This window comes from Cydia pomonella, chromosome 22 (assembly GCF_033807575.1).
Source record: "Cydia pomonella isolate Wapato2018A chromosome 22, ilCydPomo1, whole genome shotgun sequence".
In the NCBI taxonomy this organism is placed as follows: Eukaryota; Metazoa; Arthropoda; class Insecta; order Lepidoptera; family Tortricidae; genus Cydia; species Cydia pomonella.
The window spans coordinates 5,448,179-5,471,199 of NC_084724.1; the positions used below are offsets into that span (position 1 = coordinate 5,448,179).

The 23,021-nt window shown below is 37.8% G+C and overlaps 2 protein-coding genes across 4 annotated transcripts; one reads left to right on the forward strand and one right to left on the reverse strand.

The window, feature by feature from the left end:
* Positions 1-176: 176 nt before the first annotated feature.
* Positions 177-5,304, reverse strand: LOC133530212 (zinc finger protein 85-like). 2 transcript variants are annotated; one of them, XM_061868077.1, is made up of 7 exons: positions 5,208-5,304; positions 4,998-5,134; positions 4,567-4,696; positions 3,308-3,376; positions 1,472-1,531; positions 1,162-1,227; positions 177-886 (listed from the first exon to the last, which is right to left on the reverse strand). In XM_061868077.1, the coding sequence occupies exons 2-7, from the start codon at positions 5,124-5,126 to the stop codon at positions 246-248; spliced, it is 1,095 nt and encodes a 364-aa protein (XP_061724061.1). In that variant the 5' UTR covers positions 5,127-5,134; positions 5,208-5,304; the 3' UTR covers positions 177-245. The 2 variants fall into 2 exon arrangements, with proteins under 2 accessions (XP_061724061.1, XP_061724062.1); XM_061868078.1 differs by lacking the exons at positions 4,567-4,696; positions 4,998-5,134; positions 5,208-5,304 and adding an exon at positions 4,201-4,369.
* A 38-nt stretch (positions 5,305-5,342) lies between these two features.
* Positions 5,343-22,316, forward strand: LOC133530208 (zinc finger protein 271-like). Of its 2 annotated transcripts, XM_061868069.1 has the most exons (5): positions 5,343-5,896; positions 7,064-7,193; positions 8,231-8,296; positions 19,047-19,112; positions 19,243-22,316. In XM_061868069.1, exons 1-5 carry the CDS (start codon positions 5,768-5,770, stop codon positions 20,289-20,291), a joined length of 1,440 nt encoding a protein of 479 aa, XP_061724053.1. In that variant the 5' UTR covers positions 5,343-5,767; the 3' UTR covers positions 20,292-22,316. The 2 variants fall into 2 exon arrangements, with proteins under 2 accessions (XP_061724053.1, XP_061724054.1); XM_061868070.1 differs by lacking the exons at positions 19,047-19,112; positions 19,243-22,316 and adding an exon at positions 8,445-11,526.
* Positions 22,317-23,021: the final 705 nt, after the last annotated feature.

Sequence of the window (23,021 nt, forward strand, 5' to 3'; positions counted from 1 at the left end):
AATTTTCACCATGAGTAGAACAAATTTTCCACCGGATGTACCGTTTTCGATTTACAACCAAAAACTGAAAAGACCAATAAATTACGCACACCTCCTGGGATTGAGCAAACTCGGATTACACGCATTTCGGATCAAATGAAGGTAATTAAAACGATTTCCAGTTTGCTGGGAATTAATTCTTCCAAAAAATCTAATTTATTTGGCCAACAACGAGACAGTAGAACAAAAGCTTATCTACCCATTGCCTAAGATCCCCCATGTTTTTCTCTATGTTTCGTCTTATAATGTCTTACCAAAGCCTGTTTATATCGAGACGCGTACTCGCAATCGCTACGATCGCATTTAAAAGGCTTGCCACTCGTGTGTACCCTCTCGTGCGTCCGCAAGTTTGTCATCTGACGGCATTTGTAATCGCAGTGCTTGCAACTGTATGGTTTTTCTCCAGTGTGTACCCACTTGTGCCGTCGTAATTCCGATTCCCACCTACATTTGAAGCCACATTCGCACGTATAAGAGGATCTAGAATGTATCACCTGATGTAGACGCAAGTGGCCCTTATAACGAGCGACATAATCGCAGTGTTTGCAATTTAATTGTTCCTCATCAAAGTGATAGTTTTTATGTTTATTAAAATTTCTCTTGGAAATTGTTTTATAATCGCATTGAGTACACTTCAATTCTGTTATCTGTTCGCCTTTCTTGTTCAATTTAATCTTTGTGGAACTAGATGTATTACTGAATTGTCGGTTCTTTGTTGAATCTAATGAAAGTCCGGGAGATATGTGCGAGTCTTGGATGTGTTTGCTTAAAATAAGCTTATTTCTGAAGCCTGTTTTACATTCTTCACAGGTGTATAATTTCTCTCCACTGGAAGAAGTCGCGACAGCTAGAATGTGAAAAAAACTTTGAATGTTACTACAATGTTCATGAAAGCTTAATCATTATTAGCATAAGTTTATACTTAAGAGGAATAACAAAAACAGAAGTAACAATGCCGACTCCCTTTCCGGTGTTGCTCAAAGCGTAAAATTTATCGAAACAATGTAAGATTTAAAATTCATCGAACTTAATATACTTATTAAAATACCGTGCGCCTTACGAGGTAAAGTTAATATAAACTGTGTAGTTTATAATTGAAGAAAACGTGCCGTAAGTACTCACCCGACCGTGACGAGTCCTCGTCATCCATATCAGTAGGTGTCTCGGACTTCACCAGCGGATCTGTTTCTGAAAAAGGAAACTACTCTTTAGAGCTGTTTAAGGGCGGTATAGCTATGGGCACTAGAAATGAAGCCACGCACACATGGACGTAGGCAGGTACATGCCCCCCCCCCCCTCCCTTTCCCTAAGCGCATTGTAATATGCCTACTTGTATAATAAACTATCTTATATACCCCGAAACGCGCTTCAATCTTCTTCGTCTTCGATTATTTTTGGTTATCATCTGATGATTTTTGAAACAAGTACTCACGTAGCACAACATCTGGCTCATCTTCTCCAGCCGTCTCAGCTCTTTCTGGGGGCACCTCATCTGTAGCAAAGATGCAATTATATAAACACAAGAACACTTCAGTCACATTCTTACTATAGTACATTGTGTATTAAGGGCGGTAAACACGAATTTACGAACAGTGTTAGTTTTAAGCCCGAAACTGAAGGCGAGGGCAGGTGTCCAGTCTTAGCAATAACCCAGTCTTATTGGCTACCCAAACTTAAACCCATAGATCGTTATACTTCACTTTTTCTACAATAGTTCCAATACCTGCGGCGACCGGTTCATGGATCTATTGTTGCGTCTGTGGACGGGTTCCAGCAGGCGTACTACATGACATTAAAGCTCTCCAAGGGGCGTCTACGTTAGATCTATATCCCCGCGCAAGCCTATCAAAGGACCGGGATTTATAAGCCTGTGAAATTCAAGGAGATAATAATAAATAATTAAAAATATTTATCAGCTCACAAAGCATTTGTAACAATTTCACAATAAGATAATAAAATAAGAGATGATGTTGTGATCCTTTATGAGTTATGAGATACTGGAGTCTGAACTAGATATATACCTGTATTACAGATGACCAGGCTCACACCCCGGAGAAAACATTATACCTAATACCTATATTATCATAGGATTTGATACGAAATCTACAAGTATACAACAGAACTTATAATAAAAAGGTAACATTTAAAAACAAAAAATAACAGAAAAAATACATAATAAAACTTTTTTGCAAACGCCAATGTTTGTTACACAAGAGTTGAAAGTGTGATTAATTTGTAAATGTGTTTAGTGAAGTTGATATGATATTAAGTTGTAAAAGATTTTGAATGTGAATTTAAGTAATCCTCAACCTCATTATAGGTTAGCGTTTGTAGCCAATTAGTGATTTTCTGCTTACATTCTCTTAGTCTGAGATCATAGATATTGGTCAGGTTGTCAACCTTATTGTACAAGTTATAACTAAGGTAAAACTTATTGGTAATATATAAATTGAGTAAAATTGTAACACTATGGCACCCTAGAGCACATACATATAAGAAACAGAGGTAGGCAATTTAAAAGATGGTCCGATGAAATAGAAGCCATGGCTGGATTTAGTCCTTCCAGCCATGAACCAGATTAGTGCAAAATAAGGAAGAGCGGAGAAGATTGCGGGAGGCCTTTGCCCAAAGGCACATAGAATCGGTTATCGTAGATCAAGGAAAACTATAGATATTGTATCAAAATGTATTTCTGATACAAGGCTATAAATAAATAAATAAAAACTTATTGTAAAATTTATACCTTAAAGTAATTGAAATAGGGATTGATGAATCTAAGTGAACTATGCTACGCTGTGCCGTTTGTGCAGGCCTTTATTGAATATTTTAGTTTTATTAGGTCTTTATTAATTGTAATTTTTATGGACATATGTATTAATGTTAGTGACAAGTGTGTGTATGAACAAGGAATAAATTAGGGTGACTACTATAGTTATTGGCCCCTCCATTGTAATTGGCCACTCTTAACAAATTAGAAGACAGTAGAAGTCTTATTCATAAGCGTGGCCAATATAGCAGTTACCCTATACATATATGTATGTGACAACCAGTCTGGCCTAGTGGGTAGCGACCATGCCTGTGAAGGCAATGGTCCTGGGTTCAAATCCCATTAAGGGCATTTGTTTGTGTCACAAGTCATGGGTGTTTTCTATGTATTTAAGTATTTGTACATTATCTATATCGTTGTCTGAGTTCCGTGAGTTTCTAACCGTGGGACTTAGTCAATCTGTGTAAGAATGTCCTTAAATATTTATATCTTGGTACTTACATAACGTGACGAACGCAGATTCATCACCTGTACTCTCATCAGCCACCTCAATCTTAATCATGGGCTCCACTGCACAAGACAAGTAAAATATTAGAGAACATGACTTAAAATTGTATAATACAATTAGGTATACAGTAAAACCTCGATTATACAAACTAATTGGGACTAAGGCTAGTTTGGATAGTTAAAATGAACTATTTAGCTGATGAGCCTATGTCACACAGTGGCCAGAATTATACAAGGTGCCTGCGAGGAAACGGAAAAAATGTAACCACATATTAAGATTATTTTCCTTCTTATGACCTCAGCCAGCATAAAAAGGAAAAAAAATTATACAAATTTGAGTAAACTCCACTAAAAAATTTTTTTTTATTTTAAAATTATTTGTTTTTTTTTTTACTTTTTGTATGTTTTTAAACATAATAAGTACATGTTCTTGGAATGGATTAATATGAATTAGTACATTTTTCGTAAAAACTAGTCTATTCAAAGGGTTCCTTGTCACTTTGATATCTGTCAATAAGGCACTCTAGTCTAACACTGTCTATGACCGTAATAAGATTCATATACTAGCCGTGTCTTATCCAACCTCAACATTGGCAGAATCATCAGCACCTTGATGGAGCCATAACACGAAAAATTGAATTGAGGTCCCATAGTGGCTACATAGCCATCAAAAATGCGTTATGCACTGAAACAGAATAAAAACCATTTTTTTTTAAATTGGTATCAACTAGGCGAATTAAAAAAATGTTTATATGACATTCTCTCTGTATACAATCTAAATACGATCTAGAATATACTGTTAATATCTTTCCATTTCCTCACGGGCACCATGTATAGTTCAAAGTATGTAAAGTCATATCACATCAAAGAAAGACGGCAGGGCCAACCTGGCATAGAACCGCCGCATACAGAACAACATGGAAATCCATGAAAGAGGCATATGTTCAGTCCACTGCTGCATATATGCTGAGAAGAAGAAGAAGAGAAGTAACATCAGTCTAACTTATTGTTTAAAAGCCACTTGTCAAATCTGTTTTTAAGCACATTAACCGAGGTTGCAGTTACAAGTTGTAACTTACAACACTATCCAGTAAATGGTCCCGAGCCGCCACAACATGGTTGATATTTTTTTTTGCATGATAACAGTACAGTTGCTGTCCAGAGGCCTATTAAAAGGTCTCCCATTATATTACTTTTTGTATCTTTATTTTGATAACTCATCGCATCTGTTTTAGGCGGGAGGATGTGCTAACCTTTTGCAAGCAGTACTGCCTCCAGCTCTGCCTGACTGCGCTGTACTTGCAATTTGAAGTCACTTGCGTCTCGCAGGCGGCCCACACATGTCAGGCAGATCCCATGCGAGACATTTCCATCAACTGATAGCTAAAAGGAAGGTTAAATATTGACTATTTAAATGTTGTGTACATGGACCATAATTGACCAACTAAAGATAAAATTCACAACTTAGTACGAAAAGAAAATCATATTTGGCTTAAAACGGTGATCATTCTCATCATATAAGTAAGTTTCACATCACCAGGATAACTTTACCATTGTACATTTTATTATTATGTAGCATTATGTGGTACAGTACACTCGCATTTCATATGATACTAACTATAATCTATATCTTTAGTTTTTGAATTACATCGTGTTACAAAATAATAAAGAAAGTTATATTCACATGTAGATCGAAGCAATCCTTGAGCATGTGGGAATATATCTCTAATTTGCCGAAATGTGTATACGACGTTGTCAGGTCCTTGTCCGGAGGGCACCGCAGGCAGCAGCGACATGAATTCAATACGTCCATCACTGGGACTACAATAATAAACCAGTATTATGTTAAAAATGTATGGCTGTGTTATGTTTAAAAATAAAGAGAAATAATTACTAGGGATCCAATATGCGAATTAAGTGAACCAAACAAGAACCAATAAAAGTACTCTGTGACAAGAACCAAGCGGACGAGCGGAGCTGACGACCCGGACGATCGACTTAACGTTCAAAAACTTAAAGTCGATATTTTAAAGTAATGTCTGATATTGACAGTATTTTCATGTACTTTGCAAACGTGTAGAAAAGCTTAAAAAGATAATAAATATATAAGAAAAGGGGGAAGGAAAAGGATTCGTCGTAATGCATTGTATCGTAGTATACCTAATAATCTAAAATGGTCTAGTTATTAATATTCGATAGCCAAAAATGCTTTAATTGATATCAAAACGCCCCTCATACAGCTGTCAATCCGTCGCGTCAAATCGTCGCGCTCAGTCGCTCATGTCAATCTTAGAATTCTTAGATTTGTTTGTTATCTGGTGAAGAATCACAACCACACTTGACACTCGCTTAATTATTCGTTTACTCTTCCTAATTCGTTGAAATCTACATTCACAATTTTTTTTTTTAACCTTTAATCGGTATTCGCAAGACGGTTCGTTTAGTTGAGGCGTAATGGACGTGATAAATTCCTGTCGCTGTTGCCTCCAGGGTCGTCCGTACAAGGACATGGTGACGCCGTATACACATCTCGGCAAAACGGAGATATATTCCGTTATGTTGAAAGACTGCTTCGATCTACATGTAAATATATTATAACTTCGTTTATTTGTAGTGTAGTGTAGTCAAGTCTGTAGGTTTAGCTCATGCACCTCTAAACAGCATAGGGGCTCCCGCAAACTGCAAGTTTTTATTTTGGATTTTTACAAATTTTCATGAAGGGCAAATGCATTGAAAAAATGTGTACGTAATGTAGACTATAATTTGTAGGGCATACTCTAAAAAGATAGTAAAAGGTTAAAGTTGCCTTGATAGCAAAGTCATAGTCAAATCTTCCATCGCAACTTTCGTGTGAGGTACCATATTTTTATTCCTTTTTAATTTTCTGGATTTTCATAACCCCTTTAAGTAGTTCAGCATACAGTAATGTAGTATTAGCAGTTGCATGTATAGCGGCTACCGTAAGTCCTTCTAAGGCTCACCATTCAAAAAAATGGCTATGGAATTAGAAATATTTTCAAACAAACACAAAACAAAACATATTCTCCTAGACTGCAAACAGGTAGAAGTATACAGGAACAAATGCCTAGGGACTCCGTGCACACTAGGAGAGGCATTTAGCAACCTGAAAACTTTGCTAGGCTTCGTGGAGGAGCTGGGGTGGTTAGAGTAGCGCTACCTCGTTTCACGCAAAATAGGCACAATGGTTGTCGATTTGCGGAAAATGCCCAGAAGCACTAACTAACTAGAAATATTTTTATTTTTATGTTTTTAAAATGATCAATAATTATTCCAATTAAAAAAGAGTTCATTTATATTGATACTTGATACTTCAATTAGTAATATTGGCTAAGAGCCTTACAATGATAAACAAATTGAAATTAAACAGCCATGTTATTAGTTGTTTATTTACTATGACATATTTTTACATTTTAATTAGCTACATGTATTAATTTTCATCTCTGGAGGAGGGAGGCCTTCTCCTGTGAAGACGGGGTTCTTGCTATATATTAAAATTCATTTTAAAATAATTTTAGAACTGCCATTAGGAAGCTATAAGTAATTAAGTTTGCTTATAGTTTTTTGGTGTTGGTTCTAAAATTATTTTAACTTAACTCTAAACAACAATGTTTAAATGTTAAAATTTCGCAAGAAATAAAAGGCTATTTTATTTTATTTTATTAAATATCATAACTTAATCCTGGCAACTGACCATTCAGCATATTTTTTAACCTTTTTTCAAATTTATAGTTAACACTGGATGCAAATATCTCAAGAGGGATTTGCCTGATGTGTGTGAGCCGTCTGCGAGATGCAAGTGACTTCAAGCTACTAGTGCAACGTAGCCAGACAGAGCTCCAGGAAGCGTTGCTGGTTAAAGGTTAGCTTCTAGTTAGTTCTAGGACAAATTAGAGCAAGTGGAAGTTTTTCAAAGGACAAGACACCTGAAAGCTCTCAGAGTGTTCAACAGCAAAAGTACTAAGGAGCTTCTAGGACTCAAAAGATACTAAACACGCATGGTGACAATAAAAGTCATGGGACATGTTTCAAATTTGCAATTGGCAGGGGGGGGGGGGGGGGGGGGGGGAGGTGCCCTGAGGTCACGTCTTGTGCTTTCAACTTGCAATGGTTGACTTTTAAAATATTTAAAAATAACAACTCAAAGTGAACTACAAAGTTTTTATGCAGTTAATTACAGGTAGTGTTAGATTTTCGGACAAAGCTTGTTGCTGATTTTATCTCGTACATTTTAGATGAAGCCTGTGCCGGATTATCACTTATGTAGATTGGACGAAGTCCGGACGGATTCCATTTATACCTACATTTTGACTAAGCCTGAACTGTGGATTTAGATGATGGTTGTGTTTTAATACTTAACTTTTTCGCTTAATAAATTATAAGTAGACCATATGTAACTTACATGGGATTTTCAACCTTATTTAACCCATTGACCCATGACACCTCTAGGTCTGCTTCTAGCATGAGTTGCGTTCTCACGCACGACTCCATACATCAAGCGCGACTTCAAGTGTGGATACGCGCGCGAGCACACGACTCATGCCGTTAGCCGGTATGAACACGCGTGCGAACACAACTCATGCCACTAGCTGGTATGAACACGCGCGCGAGCACACAACTCGAGCCATTAACCGGTATGAATACGCGTGCGAACACACAACTCATGCCGTTAGCCGGTATGAACACGCGTGCGAAAACATAACTCATGCCGTTAGCCGGTATGGTGAATCTCGTGGATTATGAAGATCGATATTGGGCTGCAACCGTGTACGTTGACGACGTCCTTGGCGGTGAAAGGGTTTACAGCAGTGGCAACTTTCCTAAAAAACTAAGTGCCAATTTTTAGCCCCATCCAGTTTACCATACAACACAGTTCTAATCAGTAATATTTTGTTCCAGATGAAGACAATCTAGTCAAGTCAGAGCCGCCTGATGATGAGATGATGGCTGACTTGTCAGAGACAGGTAAGAGTTGATGATATGCTGATGATGATGATGATGATGATGATTAGAATAGGAAATTTCTTAAAGTCATATTATAGCATTAGATTAAAAATGCTTAGACATCATGATAAAGTATACCCTACCCTAATGTTGCTTTGTTTGTGTCTAGACGTCGAGCGGCCGCCTTTCGAGTTTGCCATGGCCAGTTCTAGTAGAGAGAAATCATACACCCGCGAAGAATGCAAGGGCTTCAAAAATGAGCCTGTCTTAGAGAGGCTCTCGGGAGAAACGCATTTACTGTCCGGAACTTGTTATGATTCAACAGTGACCCAGGAAAATAATAATAGTGATCCTTGTGGTTCCAAAATCGATAAGATTGAGAAAAAAAAACATGGTGTTGAGAATTTGACGCGGAAGGCCAATTTAAAACGCCGTGAAGTACAAACCCTTCTATATTGTAATCATTGCAGTTACACCAGTCCGTGTAAAAGTAGAATACTCCGACATCAAACGATACACACTGTAACAACCCTTTTTAATTGTAATCATTGCAGTTACACAAGTACAATTAAAGGAAGAATGCTCCGACATCAAAGGATACACACAGATGAAAAGCCTTATATGTGTGACAGTTGTGCTTATCAGTGTACTTCAAAAAAATACTTGCAATCTCATATGATGATACACACTGGCGAAAAGCCATTTAGCTGTAGCATTTGTGACTATAAAGGTAGACGGAAATCGGAATTACGACTACATGAGATGACACATAGCGGTGAAAAACCTTATCAATGCAGTCAATGTGATTATAAGTGTAATATCAAATCACATTTACAAAGACACGAGGGTACACATCCTGGAATGAAAAATAAATCGCATAAATGTACTCATTGTGACTACCAAACCATTGATAAGTCACATTTAAATCGCCACTTGAAGATACATACAGGTGAAATGCCATTTAAATGTGACTTATGCGATTATCAGTGTCGAAGAAAAGCGCACTTAAATTTTCACCAGATGAAACATACGGGGGAAAAGCCTCATAAATGTAGCTATTGTGACTTTAGGTGCGCTCGGAAATCAGATTTACCGGCTCACCAGCGTACACACACTGGTGAAAAGCCTTACAAGTGTAATCACTGCAGCTATGCAAGTCGGCAGAAACATGTTTTAGTTGGACATATAAAATCTAAACATTGTGGTGAACAAAGAGAAGTTTTACAAGTGTAGTCGAAACATAAGTTGAATATTCTATAAGAAAACCTTAAGACAGTGCTCGGAGATTTGATCTACTGGTTAAAACACAAACTGGTATATTAAGTAACTGTACTCCGTTAACGTAGTAAACCAGGCTTGGTCGCATAGCTTTCTCCCCTCCACAACGCCATCCATCACGGTCCTCAGCTAAAGTTTCCCAGGCATGGTGGTCGATTTCAAATGCTGACTTGTCTCGCTTAACACAGTCTTTAAAGCGCAGCATCGGTCTTCCAACGTTCCTTTTAGCATACGCAACTGCACCAAGCAAGACACGTCGAGGTATTCTAGAGGATTCCATCCGGTGCACATGCCCCAGCCACCGCAAGCGTCTCTGTTTGAGAAGAGCGGTAAGACTGGGCAGCTGCGCTTTTTCAAGAACCCTCTGATTTGTCACTTTGTCCTGCCAAGTAATGCCTAAAATGTTGCGTAGACAGCGCATGTGAAAAGTGTTGAGCCGTCGCTCCTGTTTTGCATACGTCGTCCAGGTTTCTGCTCCGTACAAGAGTATACTTAGAACGCAAGTCTGGTATACTATCATCTTGGTTCTAACAGTGAGATACTACGTTAGATAGCAGAAGGTGTCGCAGAAAGCAAATCGGGACTGGAACCTCAGGTGGCATGAGCTTTCTCTGCCAAAAATGTGGGAGGTCGTGCCGCTCACGCATCGGCCTCCACAGTCACCAAACCCGTTGTCTAAACAGCAATGCTTAAATCGTCTGCAATAGACGCAAAGGCCTGTGATGATGTACTCCGTTACCACAGTGATTCGATATTAGTAGGTCCAGTCGCAATTACTCCTCTACCACACACAGGTCTACCACATAGTTATTATAATGAAACAACATTATGGCATGTTATGTAAGTGGTGACGATAATATGGCATGTGACATCACTAATACTAATGTAATAATTATGTACTGCACTGCAACAAGCAAATCATTATTTAGAGCCGTAGGCGTATTGAGTAATTCAATTCTCACTTGTGAATTTATTGCATAATGGCTTAAATAATTTTTAATAAAAAAAAACGACTTCAATGAGGGAGACCGGTGAAAGAACGATTATTGTTGATTTTGGATTTCATACAATGAAATTAAAAAGACAGCGTTCTACGCCTAATTATGTAGAAAAGGAGGTAACATATTTTTTTGTCACTGCACCCACCTTGACACATTTCAGATTTGCCCTATGGTTGACCAGTAAGATACCTGCAACGACGACTGAATTAAAGATAAATTATTTCACACCATGCATGAAATAAAGCACCAGATAATTATTAAAAAAACTAAATAAGATAGAAATATAAAAATGTGCCTTGAAAACCTAACTGCTTGACAAACATGCAAAGAGAACAAATTGCCAAACGTGAACTATGCATCGTTGAAGAGTTCCGTTCTGTTCATCATCAGCAGTTCAACTTCATCAAATGTCACTTCTACAGATGTAAATACTTGATTTACTGATGAACATACTAAGATCACTATATATATGCCTTTAACATTTGAGGAGTTCCCTCGATTCCTCATGGACCCCATCGTCAGAACTCGAACTTGACAAAAATTTGTCTTGAAAATCTAATTTGCTTCACAAACACAGCGAAGAGGATAAATCTCCAAACGTGTACTATGCGTCGTTGAAGAGTTCCATTCTGATCATCATCAGCAGTTCCACTTCATCAAATGTCACTTTTTTAAATGTAAATGCTTGTTTTGTTAAAGAAAATACAAAAATCACTATATGTATGCCTTTCACATTTGAAGAGTTCCCTCGATTCCTCATGGACCCCATCGTCAGAACTCGAACTTGACAAAAATTTGTCTTGAAAATCTAATTTGCTTCACAAACACAGCGAAGAGGATAAATCTCCAAACGTGTACTATGCGTCGTTGAAGAGTTCCATTCTGATCATCATCAGCAGTTCCACTTCATCAAATGTCACTTTTTTAAATGTAAATGCTTGTTTTGTTAAAGAAAATACAAAAATCACTATATGTATGCCTTTCACATTTGAAGAGTTCCCTCGATTCCTCATGGACCCCATCGCCAGGACTCGAACTTGACAAAAATTTGTCTTGAAAATCTAATTACCTAACAAACACAGCGAAGAGGACAAATCGCCAAACGTGTACTATGCGTCGTTGAAGAGTTCCATTCTGATCATCATCAGCAGTTCCACTTCATCAAATGTCACTTTTTAAATGTAAATGCTTGATTTGTTAAAGAAAATACAAAAATCACTATATGTATGCCTTTCACATTTGAAGAGTTCCATCGATTCCTCATGGATTCCATCATCAGAACTGAGTTTTGACAAAAATGGGACCAATCTGTATATATATATATATATATATATATATATATATATATATATATATATATATATATATATATACAGATTGGTCCCATAATCGGTTCAGAAATGACGGAGTTATGGAGTAAAAAACATTAAAAAAAACATACACATCGAATTGATAACCTCCTCCTTTTGAAATCTTGAAGTCTGTTAAAAAAGGAAGCTGTAGGCGACAGATTCCTTAATTCATATATAAGTTTCGGTTCGTAAGTTTAGGTATAATATTTATAAAAAATGTTTATCTCTTGAGCCTATTTTTTTTAATACTATGTCGGTGCCAAACAAGCATACGGCCCGCCTGATGGTAAGCAGTATCCGTAGCCTATGTACGCCTGCAACTCCAGAAGAGTTACATGCGCGTTGCTTCAAAATTGTCTCCCTCACCTTCACTTTTCTTTAATGTAACTAACGAGTCCGAAGTTGAATCTTTAATAAACGGCTTAAAACTGGACAGGTCCCCTGGGCTTGATGGCGTTACAAACCGCCTATTAAAGGCTGTCAAAAATCTTATTATTCCGCCTCTAACCTACTTATACAACCTCAGTCTGTCCGAGGGAGTTTTTCCAGATGAATGGAAGGAGGCAGCATTAATTCCAATACATAAGGCAGGTGACAAGCTAAATCCTAGCAATTGCAGACCAATCTCTTTGCTTGGGGCACTTTCAAAAATACTGGAAAAACTGGTCTGTAAACGCCTAGTCAGCTTCTTAGAAAAAAACTCTATAATTTCCGATATGATTTTCGCGAAAAAAGATCAACCGAGGACGCAGTAGTGTTGCTGACAAAACTAACCTCAGGATTCTTAGATAATAACGAGGCCTACATTGGCGTTTTTCTGGACCTAACTAAAGTATTCGACACCGTCTCTATACCCATTCTACTAAGAAAGCTTGAACTCATAGGTATTAGAGGAATCGCTTTGGACTGGTTCAATAGCTATCTATTAGGCCGAACACAACGCGTAAAGATCGATCAAGACACAACACTATGGATGTTACTTTTGGTGTCCCTCAAGGCAGCGTCCTAGGCCCAGTATTGTTCAATGTCTACATCACTGACATTGCCTCTAACAAATTACCCAATTCTGATGTAATTTGTTATGCTGACGACACGGCCATCCTATTTCATGGAGCAAGCTGGGCCAAAGTCGCTAGCTCCGCAAAAGCAGGTGTAGCAGTGATAGCAGACTGGTTAACTAATAATTTGCTCACCCTTAATGTTATAAAAACCAAATTCCTCTGATTTCATAAAAACCTCGCCAACAGCATTGCCTCTGCTCCAACAGCATTGTCTAGGTTGAAAATTCATACATGTAGTCGAAATGGATCGCCAATGGCTTCCTGCTCATGCCGTTTCATTGATAGGGCCCGCACTATTAAATATCTTGGTGTAGTAGTTGATGAAAAGCTGGATTTCAGGGCTCACATACTAAACACATCAAATCGCGTGCGTAAATTAATATATGTGTTTCAAAATCAGTTTCCAAGGCATTGCTAAGAATAGTGTACGAGTATATTAGTATATGCGAATCAGTATTAACATATTATTAACATGACAACCTGGGGATAAAGTAATATAATTCATGGCAGTAAGTACTTACTGTCGTTAAAATACACATGTACCAAAAGACTGTAAAAGCTAGGCTACCTATTTCAAATAGGAAAATATATAACAATAAATTTGTCGTAAAAATATTACGTTTTTAAAGAAATTCAATACCACCTACGTAGCATGCAAGTATCCTAATTAAAAATAATAACAATAGGTGTATATTGAGAATGTCTACTTACTCTTTCTTCCTATCTATCGGAAAAGCAAAAACGATATTTTTTACTACTTTTGTCGTTTTTGCATCCATCTACACTAGAAGCTGTGTTATTTGTTTGTGACGAAGACATTTCTTTTGCATATTCGAGCGCGCGGCGACGTGACGTGCGTGCGTGAACGCGTGTGACAACCAACTGGCTTGCTTTTGTACCGTGAACGGAACGAGATTCGTAGGCATAAATCCGAGCTCGCGCGAAGAGTCATAGGCCTGTCTTGGGTTAGATTATTGATAATGTGAATATAAAAGTAAAATATAAAAACACAAAACAATGCAAAATGCATATTAAGAATCTGAATTAGGGTGCCATCAGCAGCGGGGCAGGGCCCAAGATCACCGCCTTATATATATGACCCTTTATCCAACCACCTAGCGAGAGTCTCTTAAGGTGTTGGGCGAGACTCTTCGCTATGAGACCGCTGAAACGACTATCGGGACAATGGCGGTTATCTCGTGAGCCAAGTCTAGGTACTTACTGGACTTTTCCTTCTCGGCTTTCACGAGATTCTCATCATGGGGGATGGTAATGTTGACGAGCCCGGCCCGACGTTGCGATCGTGGCACGACCATTTTCGCGAACTGGGCAGGTGAGTACTTGTAGTACGGTACTGCGTGGTCCACAAGGCCGTACAGAAGAGTAAGTTGCTGGTGAATAATCCTGGCTACGAGATTATGTCTGTGCAAGTACTCACCGTTAGCAAAATGAGAACAACCGGAAATGATATGGCTGAGTGACTCTTAGGGACGACGGCATGTCCGACAAATGTCGACCGTACCGTCTATACACCGTGTTTTTATTGAATTGCGTTAACTCCGGGGTTTGGGTAAGTACGTTTAAGGAAACTAAATGGCATAGTTAATTTTCAAAAAAAAATTTTTTTTTTGTTTTTTTTTTTACTTTTTTTATTTTTATAAAAAGTAACTAAATGTTGCATATAGCGTTGTTGTAACACGGGCATTACATTTAACTCAACCAAACAATTGAAAACTGTGACATATCAATGTCATTTCTAACATCGATCGTCCGAGATAGTACGTACGTTTAGTAGCAAATGTATGAACTCGCACTAAACACTAACTAATAAGTAAACAGGTCCTAAAGCAAGTGTACACGCTCGTAAGGGCCTTATAATATAAAAATTTATGATTGATTATCTCCGAAATGGAGTTAGTTAGAATATCGGTGTCTTTGAGAAAGTTACTTAATTTAAGCTCAGGAATGCACCCTCGAAATTAACGCAAATCAAAAAAAACACGGTGTATTTCCAGTAGTTGTTCGTCATCATAACTTCGTCCGCAATTGCACAGGCAAAACCCTCGGTTTCTCCGAAGAGGTCCCCGAATCTTAACAAGTTGACTGACGCGAGCGGATTATTGCTATATGTCATAAAAGGCATTTGTAGTCAGCCATTTTTAGGGTTCCGTAGCCAAATGGCATAAAACGGAACCCTTATAGTTTCGCCATGTCCGTCTGTCTGTCTGTCTGTCTGTCTGTCTGTCCGAGGCTTTGCTCCGTGGTCGTTAGTGCTAGAAAGCTGAAATTTGGCATGGATATATAAATCAATAAAGCCGACAAAGTCGTACAATAAAATCTAAAAATTTAATTTTTTTTAGGGTACCTCCCCTACACGTAAAGTGGGGGTGAAATTTTTTTTTCGCTTCAACCCTAGAGTGTGGGGTATCGTTGGAAAGGTCTTTCAAAACTAATAGGGGTTTTCAAGAAACATTTTTTGATAAAGTAAATATATTCGGAGATAATCGCTCCGAAAGAAAAAAAACATGTGTCCCCCCCTCTAACTTTTGAACCATAGGTCCAAAAAATATGAAATAAATCGTGGAAGTAGAGCTTAAGAAAGACATTAAATGAAAACTATAGCAGACATGATCAGTTTAGCTATTTTTGAGTTATCGCAAAAAGTTTTCCCTTCATAGTAAAAGACTTACTTTAATTAGGTACTGATAATGCAAATTTGCCTATTTGTTTAACTCGGGTGAAAGGTACCGTTTCATCCCTTGGTTAACAATTTACTATACTTTAAGCTCCAGTTTAGCTTATTGTGACGGAAGAGTAACTACGGAACCCTACACTGAGCGTGGCCCGACATGCTCTTGGCCGGTTATTATTATTATTGACTTTGGTCATTTTTAATATTTTTAATGTTGTCGGGTAGTTTTTGTAGATACCTTGCCCCGCAATAGATACCGTTTTGTTGGATTTCGCAGGTCGACAACATGTCGAGTCTGTCTATATTTGTGTAATACATGAGCTTTTAAATGTTTTTATTGGAAATGGGTTGTTTCCAAAAGTAAGTAAAGTAAGTAAATATTCTTTATTGCACCAACAATTATACATTTTACATACATTTTAAAGGAAAATAGAACCAGGTAACAACAGGCGGTTGTTTTTAGAAACATTCAAGTTATTTTTCAAGACCCATTTAATGATGTGTAACACGTTGGTGGTTTCTGAATTTTATTTTGTGACAGTTAAATGTATGGAGGGCACCACTTAAAAAATATTTCTTACAATTTTGAGTAACTTGTAATTCAGCGGCGGCTTACAAAATACACTTTATTTCAAAATATGCCCCTTGGGGAGCGTGCACATGGCAGCGCCGCTTCGCGTTCGCAACTACTGGGGAGCTGTCAAATAATGAGCTCAACAGAATAAAGATTTAAGGAATACTTATTTTTTTTTACTATAATACAGTACCAATGTGCAGAATCTTTTCGTTTTAATGTTAAACACACTTGACTTTTGCTTTACTGAAAATAGTCAGAATTATCTGTGTACTTTATATTATTCGGTTAATTTTCTTCGTCGTTGTTTCGTTACAAATTCAATGAAAAAATCTATGTTTCATTATGTTTTGATGGCCCACTTCGTGATCCTCTTCCTGAGGATACGTATGATGCTTTCAAGTATAAAAGTTTTGCCCTTCTTCACAGGTTTTTATCAACTCATTTTATGTTAAAACATAGTTTCTTTCGCTTATCACAACGTTTGTTGTGACAGACGGCAAACAATAACTCTGCGTGCCAAAAGTATGTTTCTGACGGGCTTTCAGTAACTGTCATTATAACTAATATTACAATTACCTAATGTTGGTACACTGTATTAGCCATACTATTTTATTAACATCCAAGCAAAACTCTGCGTTGACATAGACTACATAAAATGTTTAGCCGTTACGTTGGTAAGCCCGGAATAATACTATATGATATAAAAGCCTAATTTCGATGTTGGAAATATATAAAGTTTACTATTACTGTTTCGTCCAGTATTATTGCAGTTCACCATTTATCAGCTATCGTGACCTATTTTTGTCGTAAATATGATTTTAAAGCAAAAAACGTGAACAAAATAACGGAATAGTATGGGTATTGAAACACACCTAGCATTTTTGCCATATTTGGCCACATCAAGCGCTGTGATCGTTCCGGCTACCCCCACCACTCGCTTTGCACGCTTCCGTTACCCACCAATTTGGGTATAAACGAGTAAATACTGCTAAATTGAGTAAGTACTCAGTATTTACTTGCTACCCATCTCTAGGTGTATGTTTCTTGTAATATATTTAATTATGTAAAATAGGTAGTGTGATGCGAGTGTCATTATGTTGCTATTTCCGAAGAGTTGCCTAGCGGGGGTTCCGTGATAGACCTACAAGCGCCCCTGGCGGTGAGCAGCGAAACTATTGCGATTTTTGTTTTTTAATTACGCAGGGAAAGCTAGAAACGTTTAACTTCGTTTTTCTCTATGCTATGTAGATTAGGGAGCTATTGCTCTGTCTAAAATGTACACCGTGTCCAATAAGTTCGAATACAGTAATGATCCTTAATAAAATAAATTTACGCGTAGTTTATGTTATGAAAATTATATTAAATGAAAGCCACATTTATATACAATATTTACAACAAATGTTTTGGAATAACTCCACCTTTAACTTTTTTTACAAGTTTCAAACGTTTCTCAAAAGAGTCACAAGCGGCACGCACCGCATCCATCGGCATATCGTCCCATATTTGCACGATAACCTTTTTAAAATGGCTCAGGTTTGCGACTTTATAATTATTTAGTTTCGAGAGCATGTATGACCATACGAAATAATCTAGTACGTTTAAATCTGGAGAACTTGGTGGCCATTCAGTTTTCGGCAAAAAATCGGTCAAATTAGCCTTGCACCAAGCTTGAACAGCGTTTGCCGTATGCGACGGAGCTCCGTCTTGTTGGAAAACATAATAATCGTCTGCAAACATATTTTTTAAATTTGGGGCAACATTTTTCTCCAAAACCTCCGATTTATAGTATGCCGCATTGATTTTGACGCCTTTATCAATAAAAACTAGAGGCAGTTTGCCCCTCTTACAAAGAGCACCCCAAACCATCACTGATGGTGAGCTCTGGAACCTAGGCACATTCTTTTCATACTCTGGAATGTCTTCTATCCGTGCTGCCCACAACCGGTCGTTCTGGGCGTTATGAGGCTGCTCTAACACAAAGAGTTTCTCGTCTGAGAAAACAAATTCGTCACCTGCGTGCCAAGAAACTACATCTTTCTACTCTCTTTTTCTTGGTTGCATCTGAAATGCCATGTACTTTTCGTTTTTTATAAGCATGACATCCAAGATCTTTTTTCAATATATTATGTACAGATCCCCTGGAAATTTTCAGATCAGCAGCTAATTTTCTAATAGATCGGTGTTTTTTCCGCCGAATTCGCTCTCTTATAGCCTTTACCACTTTTTCAGTTCTAGCTGAGCAGGGCCGACCGGATCTTTTCCTGTCCTCTGTAGAAGAGATCTCTTTATACCTTTTTATAGTAGTATAAACCAAATTCCGTTTAATTCCATGCGGTTGTAACGCCTTGAATATAGCACATGGCCTGTCGCCTTTAAGGAATTTTCTAATAATTTCTTCACGAACGTACTTCATCGTGTATTCAAGCCAAACTAAAAATACGTGACTCATGAAATTATAGTACTATGTTTATGTCAATATACTTTTTAAATTAAAATAAGAATTTTATATCCAGCGATCCGTATGTCTATACAGCAAGTGCTAAAAGTTTGTATTCGAACTTATTGGACACGGTGTAAAAGGTCCCAATCCTGCATGTATTAGTCCAAAACACGCCACCAGAGGCGCTAGTGTCTACATTATCGCCTTTAGTCCAACTACAAGCTAAATGCAAGCTGTACATTGCTGGAACGAACGCTTATTGTCTTTCCTACTCAAAGCGCGTACTACCGTTGTATATATGGTAACTTTCCTAAAAACAGTAACCAATTTTTGCCCCATGTAGTTCTAATCAGTATTTTTTTTGTTTCAGATGAAGACTCTATAGTCAGGTCAGAGCCGCCTGATGATGAGATGAAGGCTGATTTGTCAGAGACAGGTAAGAGTTAATGATAGGCTGATAACTATTAGTAGAATAAGAAACTAGAAGTCATATATCACTAGATTTAAAATGCTTAGACGACATGATGAAGTATACCCTACCTTAATGTTGCTTTGTTTGTGTCTAGACGTCGAGCGGTCCCCTTTCGAGTTTGCCATGGCCAGTTCTAGTAGAGAGAAATCATACGACCGTGAAGAATGTAACAAGGATTTCAAAAATAAGGCTGCCTTAGAGAAGCTCTTGAAAAAAACGCATTTATTATCCGGAACTTCATGTGATTCAACAGTGACCCAGGAAAATAATAATAGTGATCCTTGTGGTTCCAAAATCTATAAGATTAAGAAAAAAGAACATGGTGTTGAGAATTTGACGCGGAAGGCAAATTTAAAACGCCGTGAAGTACAAACCCTTCTATATTGTAATCATTGCAGTTACACCAGTCCGTATGAAAGTAGAATACTCCGACATCAAACGATACACACAGTAAAAACCCTTTTAAATTGTAATCATTGCAGTTACACAAGTACAATTAAAGGAAGAATGCTTCAACATCAAAGGATACACACAGATGAAAAGCCTTATATGTGTGACAGTTGTGCTTATCGGTGTAGTTCAAAAAAACACTTGCAATCTCATTTGATGATACACACTGACGAAAAGCCATTTAGCTGTAGCATTTGTGACTATAAAGGTAGACGGAAAACGGAATTACGACTACATGAGATGACACATAGCGGTGAAAAACCTTATCAATGCAGTCAATGTGATTACAAGTGTAATATGAAATCACATTTAAAAAGACACGAGGGTACACATTCTGGAAATGAAAGTAAATCCAATAAATGTACTCATTGTGACTATCAAACTAATGAAAAGTCACATTTTAAACGTCACCTTAGGATACATACAGGTGAAATGCCTTTTAAATGTGACTTATGCGATTATCAGTGTCGGGCAAAAACCTACTTAAATTTTCACCAGATGAAACATAGGGGGGAAAAGCCTCATAAATGTAGCTATTGTGACTATAGGTGCGCTCGGAAATCAGATTTACCGGCTCACCAGCGTATACACACTGGTGAAAAGCCTTACAAGTGTGATCACTGCAGCTATGCAAGTCGGCAGAAACATGTTTTAGTTGGACATATAAAATCTAAACATTCTGGTAAAAAATGAGACGCTTTACAAGTGCAGTAACTAAAGCTACGCGAGTAGGATAAAAGCATGTTTTACATGTGCAATGTCGAATCATCCTGATGGAAAACCTTCGGGTAGTGCTCGGAGACTTAGAGGGAGGGCAAAATAAGTAAGCATGTGTGCTCCATAGATCAGTTTTCTTACCAAAACGCTTATTATTTCCGTAGTTGACATATAGCGTCAAGTAGTGAATTTATCAGTACCGATACCTGACACTAGATGTCATAAGTGTCGCGACTGACGAAGGTGTGCTCAGCAATTTACAACTAATATTACAAGCTGAGGGAGTTAAAAATAGAGTTCCGGTTAATCCGGTTATAATATTAGCTGAAAATTGTTGAGGATTAGACTTCATTCGTCGCGACATCTTTTGTCAAGTAGCAGTACTGATAAATCCGCTACTTGACGCTAGATGTCTACGAAAATAATAAGCGTTTGGTAAGAAAACTGACGTATGGAGTGAGCACTCTACGCTTACTTATTTCTCTATGGTAATAGTAAGCATGATACTACAGAGTTTCGATATTAGGAGAACGATTACGGTTTACGCGTAGTTATTTTTATACTTAAAATAAATTATAGCATAACAGTGACTGTACCTAATAAAAATAAGTTTATATGTTAAATGTATCTCTAAAATTTGGTGTATATTTTACTACGTTTTGTTCGTATTTCCAAGTATAAACAGCGAAAAGTAAATAGAGAAGACTGTCTTCCTACAATACTGCGTGCTCATTATTATCATCAACCTTTTAATCGCTTACAATATTTCATCAAGCGTGCTCGTGTCGCAGCAGGTACGAAGTTACAGGAAGTTGTGTCTTATTTGTCAGACTGCGGCAAAATTGAATTGAATTGAAATCATTTTATTTCGAGCAAAAAACTCATATAGTGTTCGTACATACAATAATTATTATTTATCTATCTATGTATCTAAGTTAGTGTACAATATAAACAAAACAATAAATACCTAAAGCTAATTAATATAATCTATTTCGATGATGCGTTGGGCCGTTGGGTTAATGCAGTTGGTTCCAACGCCTCATCAATGGGCAGTCCACTCTAACGACAAATGCGTTTAGGAGACTGTTGGTGCTACCCTGCAAACTATGCAATAGGGATACCGCTCTTTTACGCATAATACCGTAAAAGTCATCCGTACGGGCATCGGCGAACATCCCCGACGCACTGCAGTACCGAGGCAGACCCATCAGTATCCTAAACGCAATATTATATTGCACACGCAGGGCTTTGTACGATCGCTGCGAGAAGCTGGTCCACAGGCTGCAAGCATAAAGAAGACTGACAATAAGCTTTAAAAAGTGTAACCTTTACGTCATTGCTACACTTTGCAAACCTGCGCACCAGCATATTGCATCTGACCGTCAACGCTCTGCGCTCTCGTTCCAAATCAGGATCGTCATTAAGGCTTTCGGTGAGCCATTGACCCAGGCACTTAAACCGCTCTACTCTCCTCAGAGCGGCACCATTTAACTCAACCCTAGGAACTTCCTCTAGTTTCTTGTTGCCAGCCCTGAAGATGAGTAGTTCACTTTTTGTAGTGTTATACCTGAGCCCATGTCTCTCCGCATAATGCTCACATATGTTTAGGAGCTTCCTGAGCGCTCTGATTGAGGGAGCCAGCAGCACTATATCATCAGCGTAACTTATGTTGTGAAATGAGCTGGATAGTATGTCTTAAAATCAGACTACGGCGGTTAAAAGCATAAAATTTTAGGGTATGTAGATGTTCCGAATAATTTTAATTTGACGTTTATTTAAGAGTCAAACTCCCATAAAATCGGACCGAAGAATAAAATAAAATAAAATCGATGTAGTGAAAATACAGCCCAACCGAAGTCCGAACCACGTGACATGTGAAACGTCACATATGAAATAAATAAATAATATTCATATTATAGGGACATTCTTACACAAATTGATAATGTTCCAATGTACACTCAAGAAGACTTGTGTTGTGGGTTGGGTACTCGGACAACGATATATATAATCCTCTCCTTTTAATACAGAATACACAATATACCTACTATTAATCGTCTTATTAAGCGTATTTATTTGGTCAAATTATTGCCTTATGGCCTAAATAAATGAAGCATAGCAAAACAACATTTTTTTTGCAATAATTTAATCAGGACAAGTAATACGTAACTCTCCATAATACATAAATAATTTTAACAATTCAATTGATTACACCATCATCTTATTGATTATTTTACATCCTTTAATTTAGTTCCAAATCGATCTCTACGCAACTTACACCTAGAGAGGGATAGACAGGGACCAGCCTGTTACAACTACAACATAAATGGCGCTAGTAGACCTACAAGCGCCCCTGGCGGTGAGTAGCGAAACTATGGCGATTTTTGTTTTTGTATTATGCTGGGAAAGCTATAAAGGTTTACCTTCGCATTTTTTTCTCCATGGTATGTAGATCAGGGAGCTATTGCTCTGTCTGTATCAAAAAGGTCTCAATCCTACATGGATTAGTCCGAAACACGCCACCAGAGGCGCTAGCGTCGACATTATCGCCTTTAGTCCAACTACAAGGTAACTACGACAATAAAATGCGAGCTGTACATTGCTGGAAAGAACACTTATCGCGTTTCGCGCCCATTGTACAGTTTTAGCTATCTGCAACAGCGATACATCTGAAGCGAAAATCGAATAACAGTTTGACAGTACGAACAT

What these genes read in the sequence shown, in the direction of transcription:
- LOC133530212 (XM_061868077.1), bottom strand. Translation starts at nt 5,126, where the DNA reads ATGGACGTATTGAATTCATGTCGCTGCTGCCTGCGGTGCCCTCCGGAC. An exon ending in GGCAGTACTGCTTGCAAAAG is followed by an intron (nt 3,377 to 4,566) that starts GTTAGCACATCC and finishes TGTCTTGTGCAG; the next exon opens with TGGAGCCCATGATTAAGATT. An exon ending in CGAGGACTCGTCACGGTCGG is followed by an intron (nt 887 to 1,161) that starts GTGAGTACTTAC and finishes TTCACATTCTAG; the next exon opens with CTGTCGCGACTTCTTCCAGT.
- LOC133530208 (XM_061868069.1), top strand. Translation starts at nt 5,768, where the DNA reads ATGGACGTGATAAATTCCTGTCGCTGTTGCCTCCAGGGTCGTCCGTAC. An exon ending in GGCTGACTTGTCAGAGACAG is followed by an intron (nt 8,297 to 19,046) that starts GTAAGAGTTGAT and finishes TTTTTGTTTCAG; the next exon opens with ATGAAGACTCTATAGTCAGG. An exon ending in GGCTGATTTGTCAGAGACAG is followed by an intron (nt 19,113 to 19,242) that starts GTAAGAGTTAAT and finishes GTTTGTGTCTAG; the next exon opens with ACGTCGAGCGGTCCCCTTTC.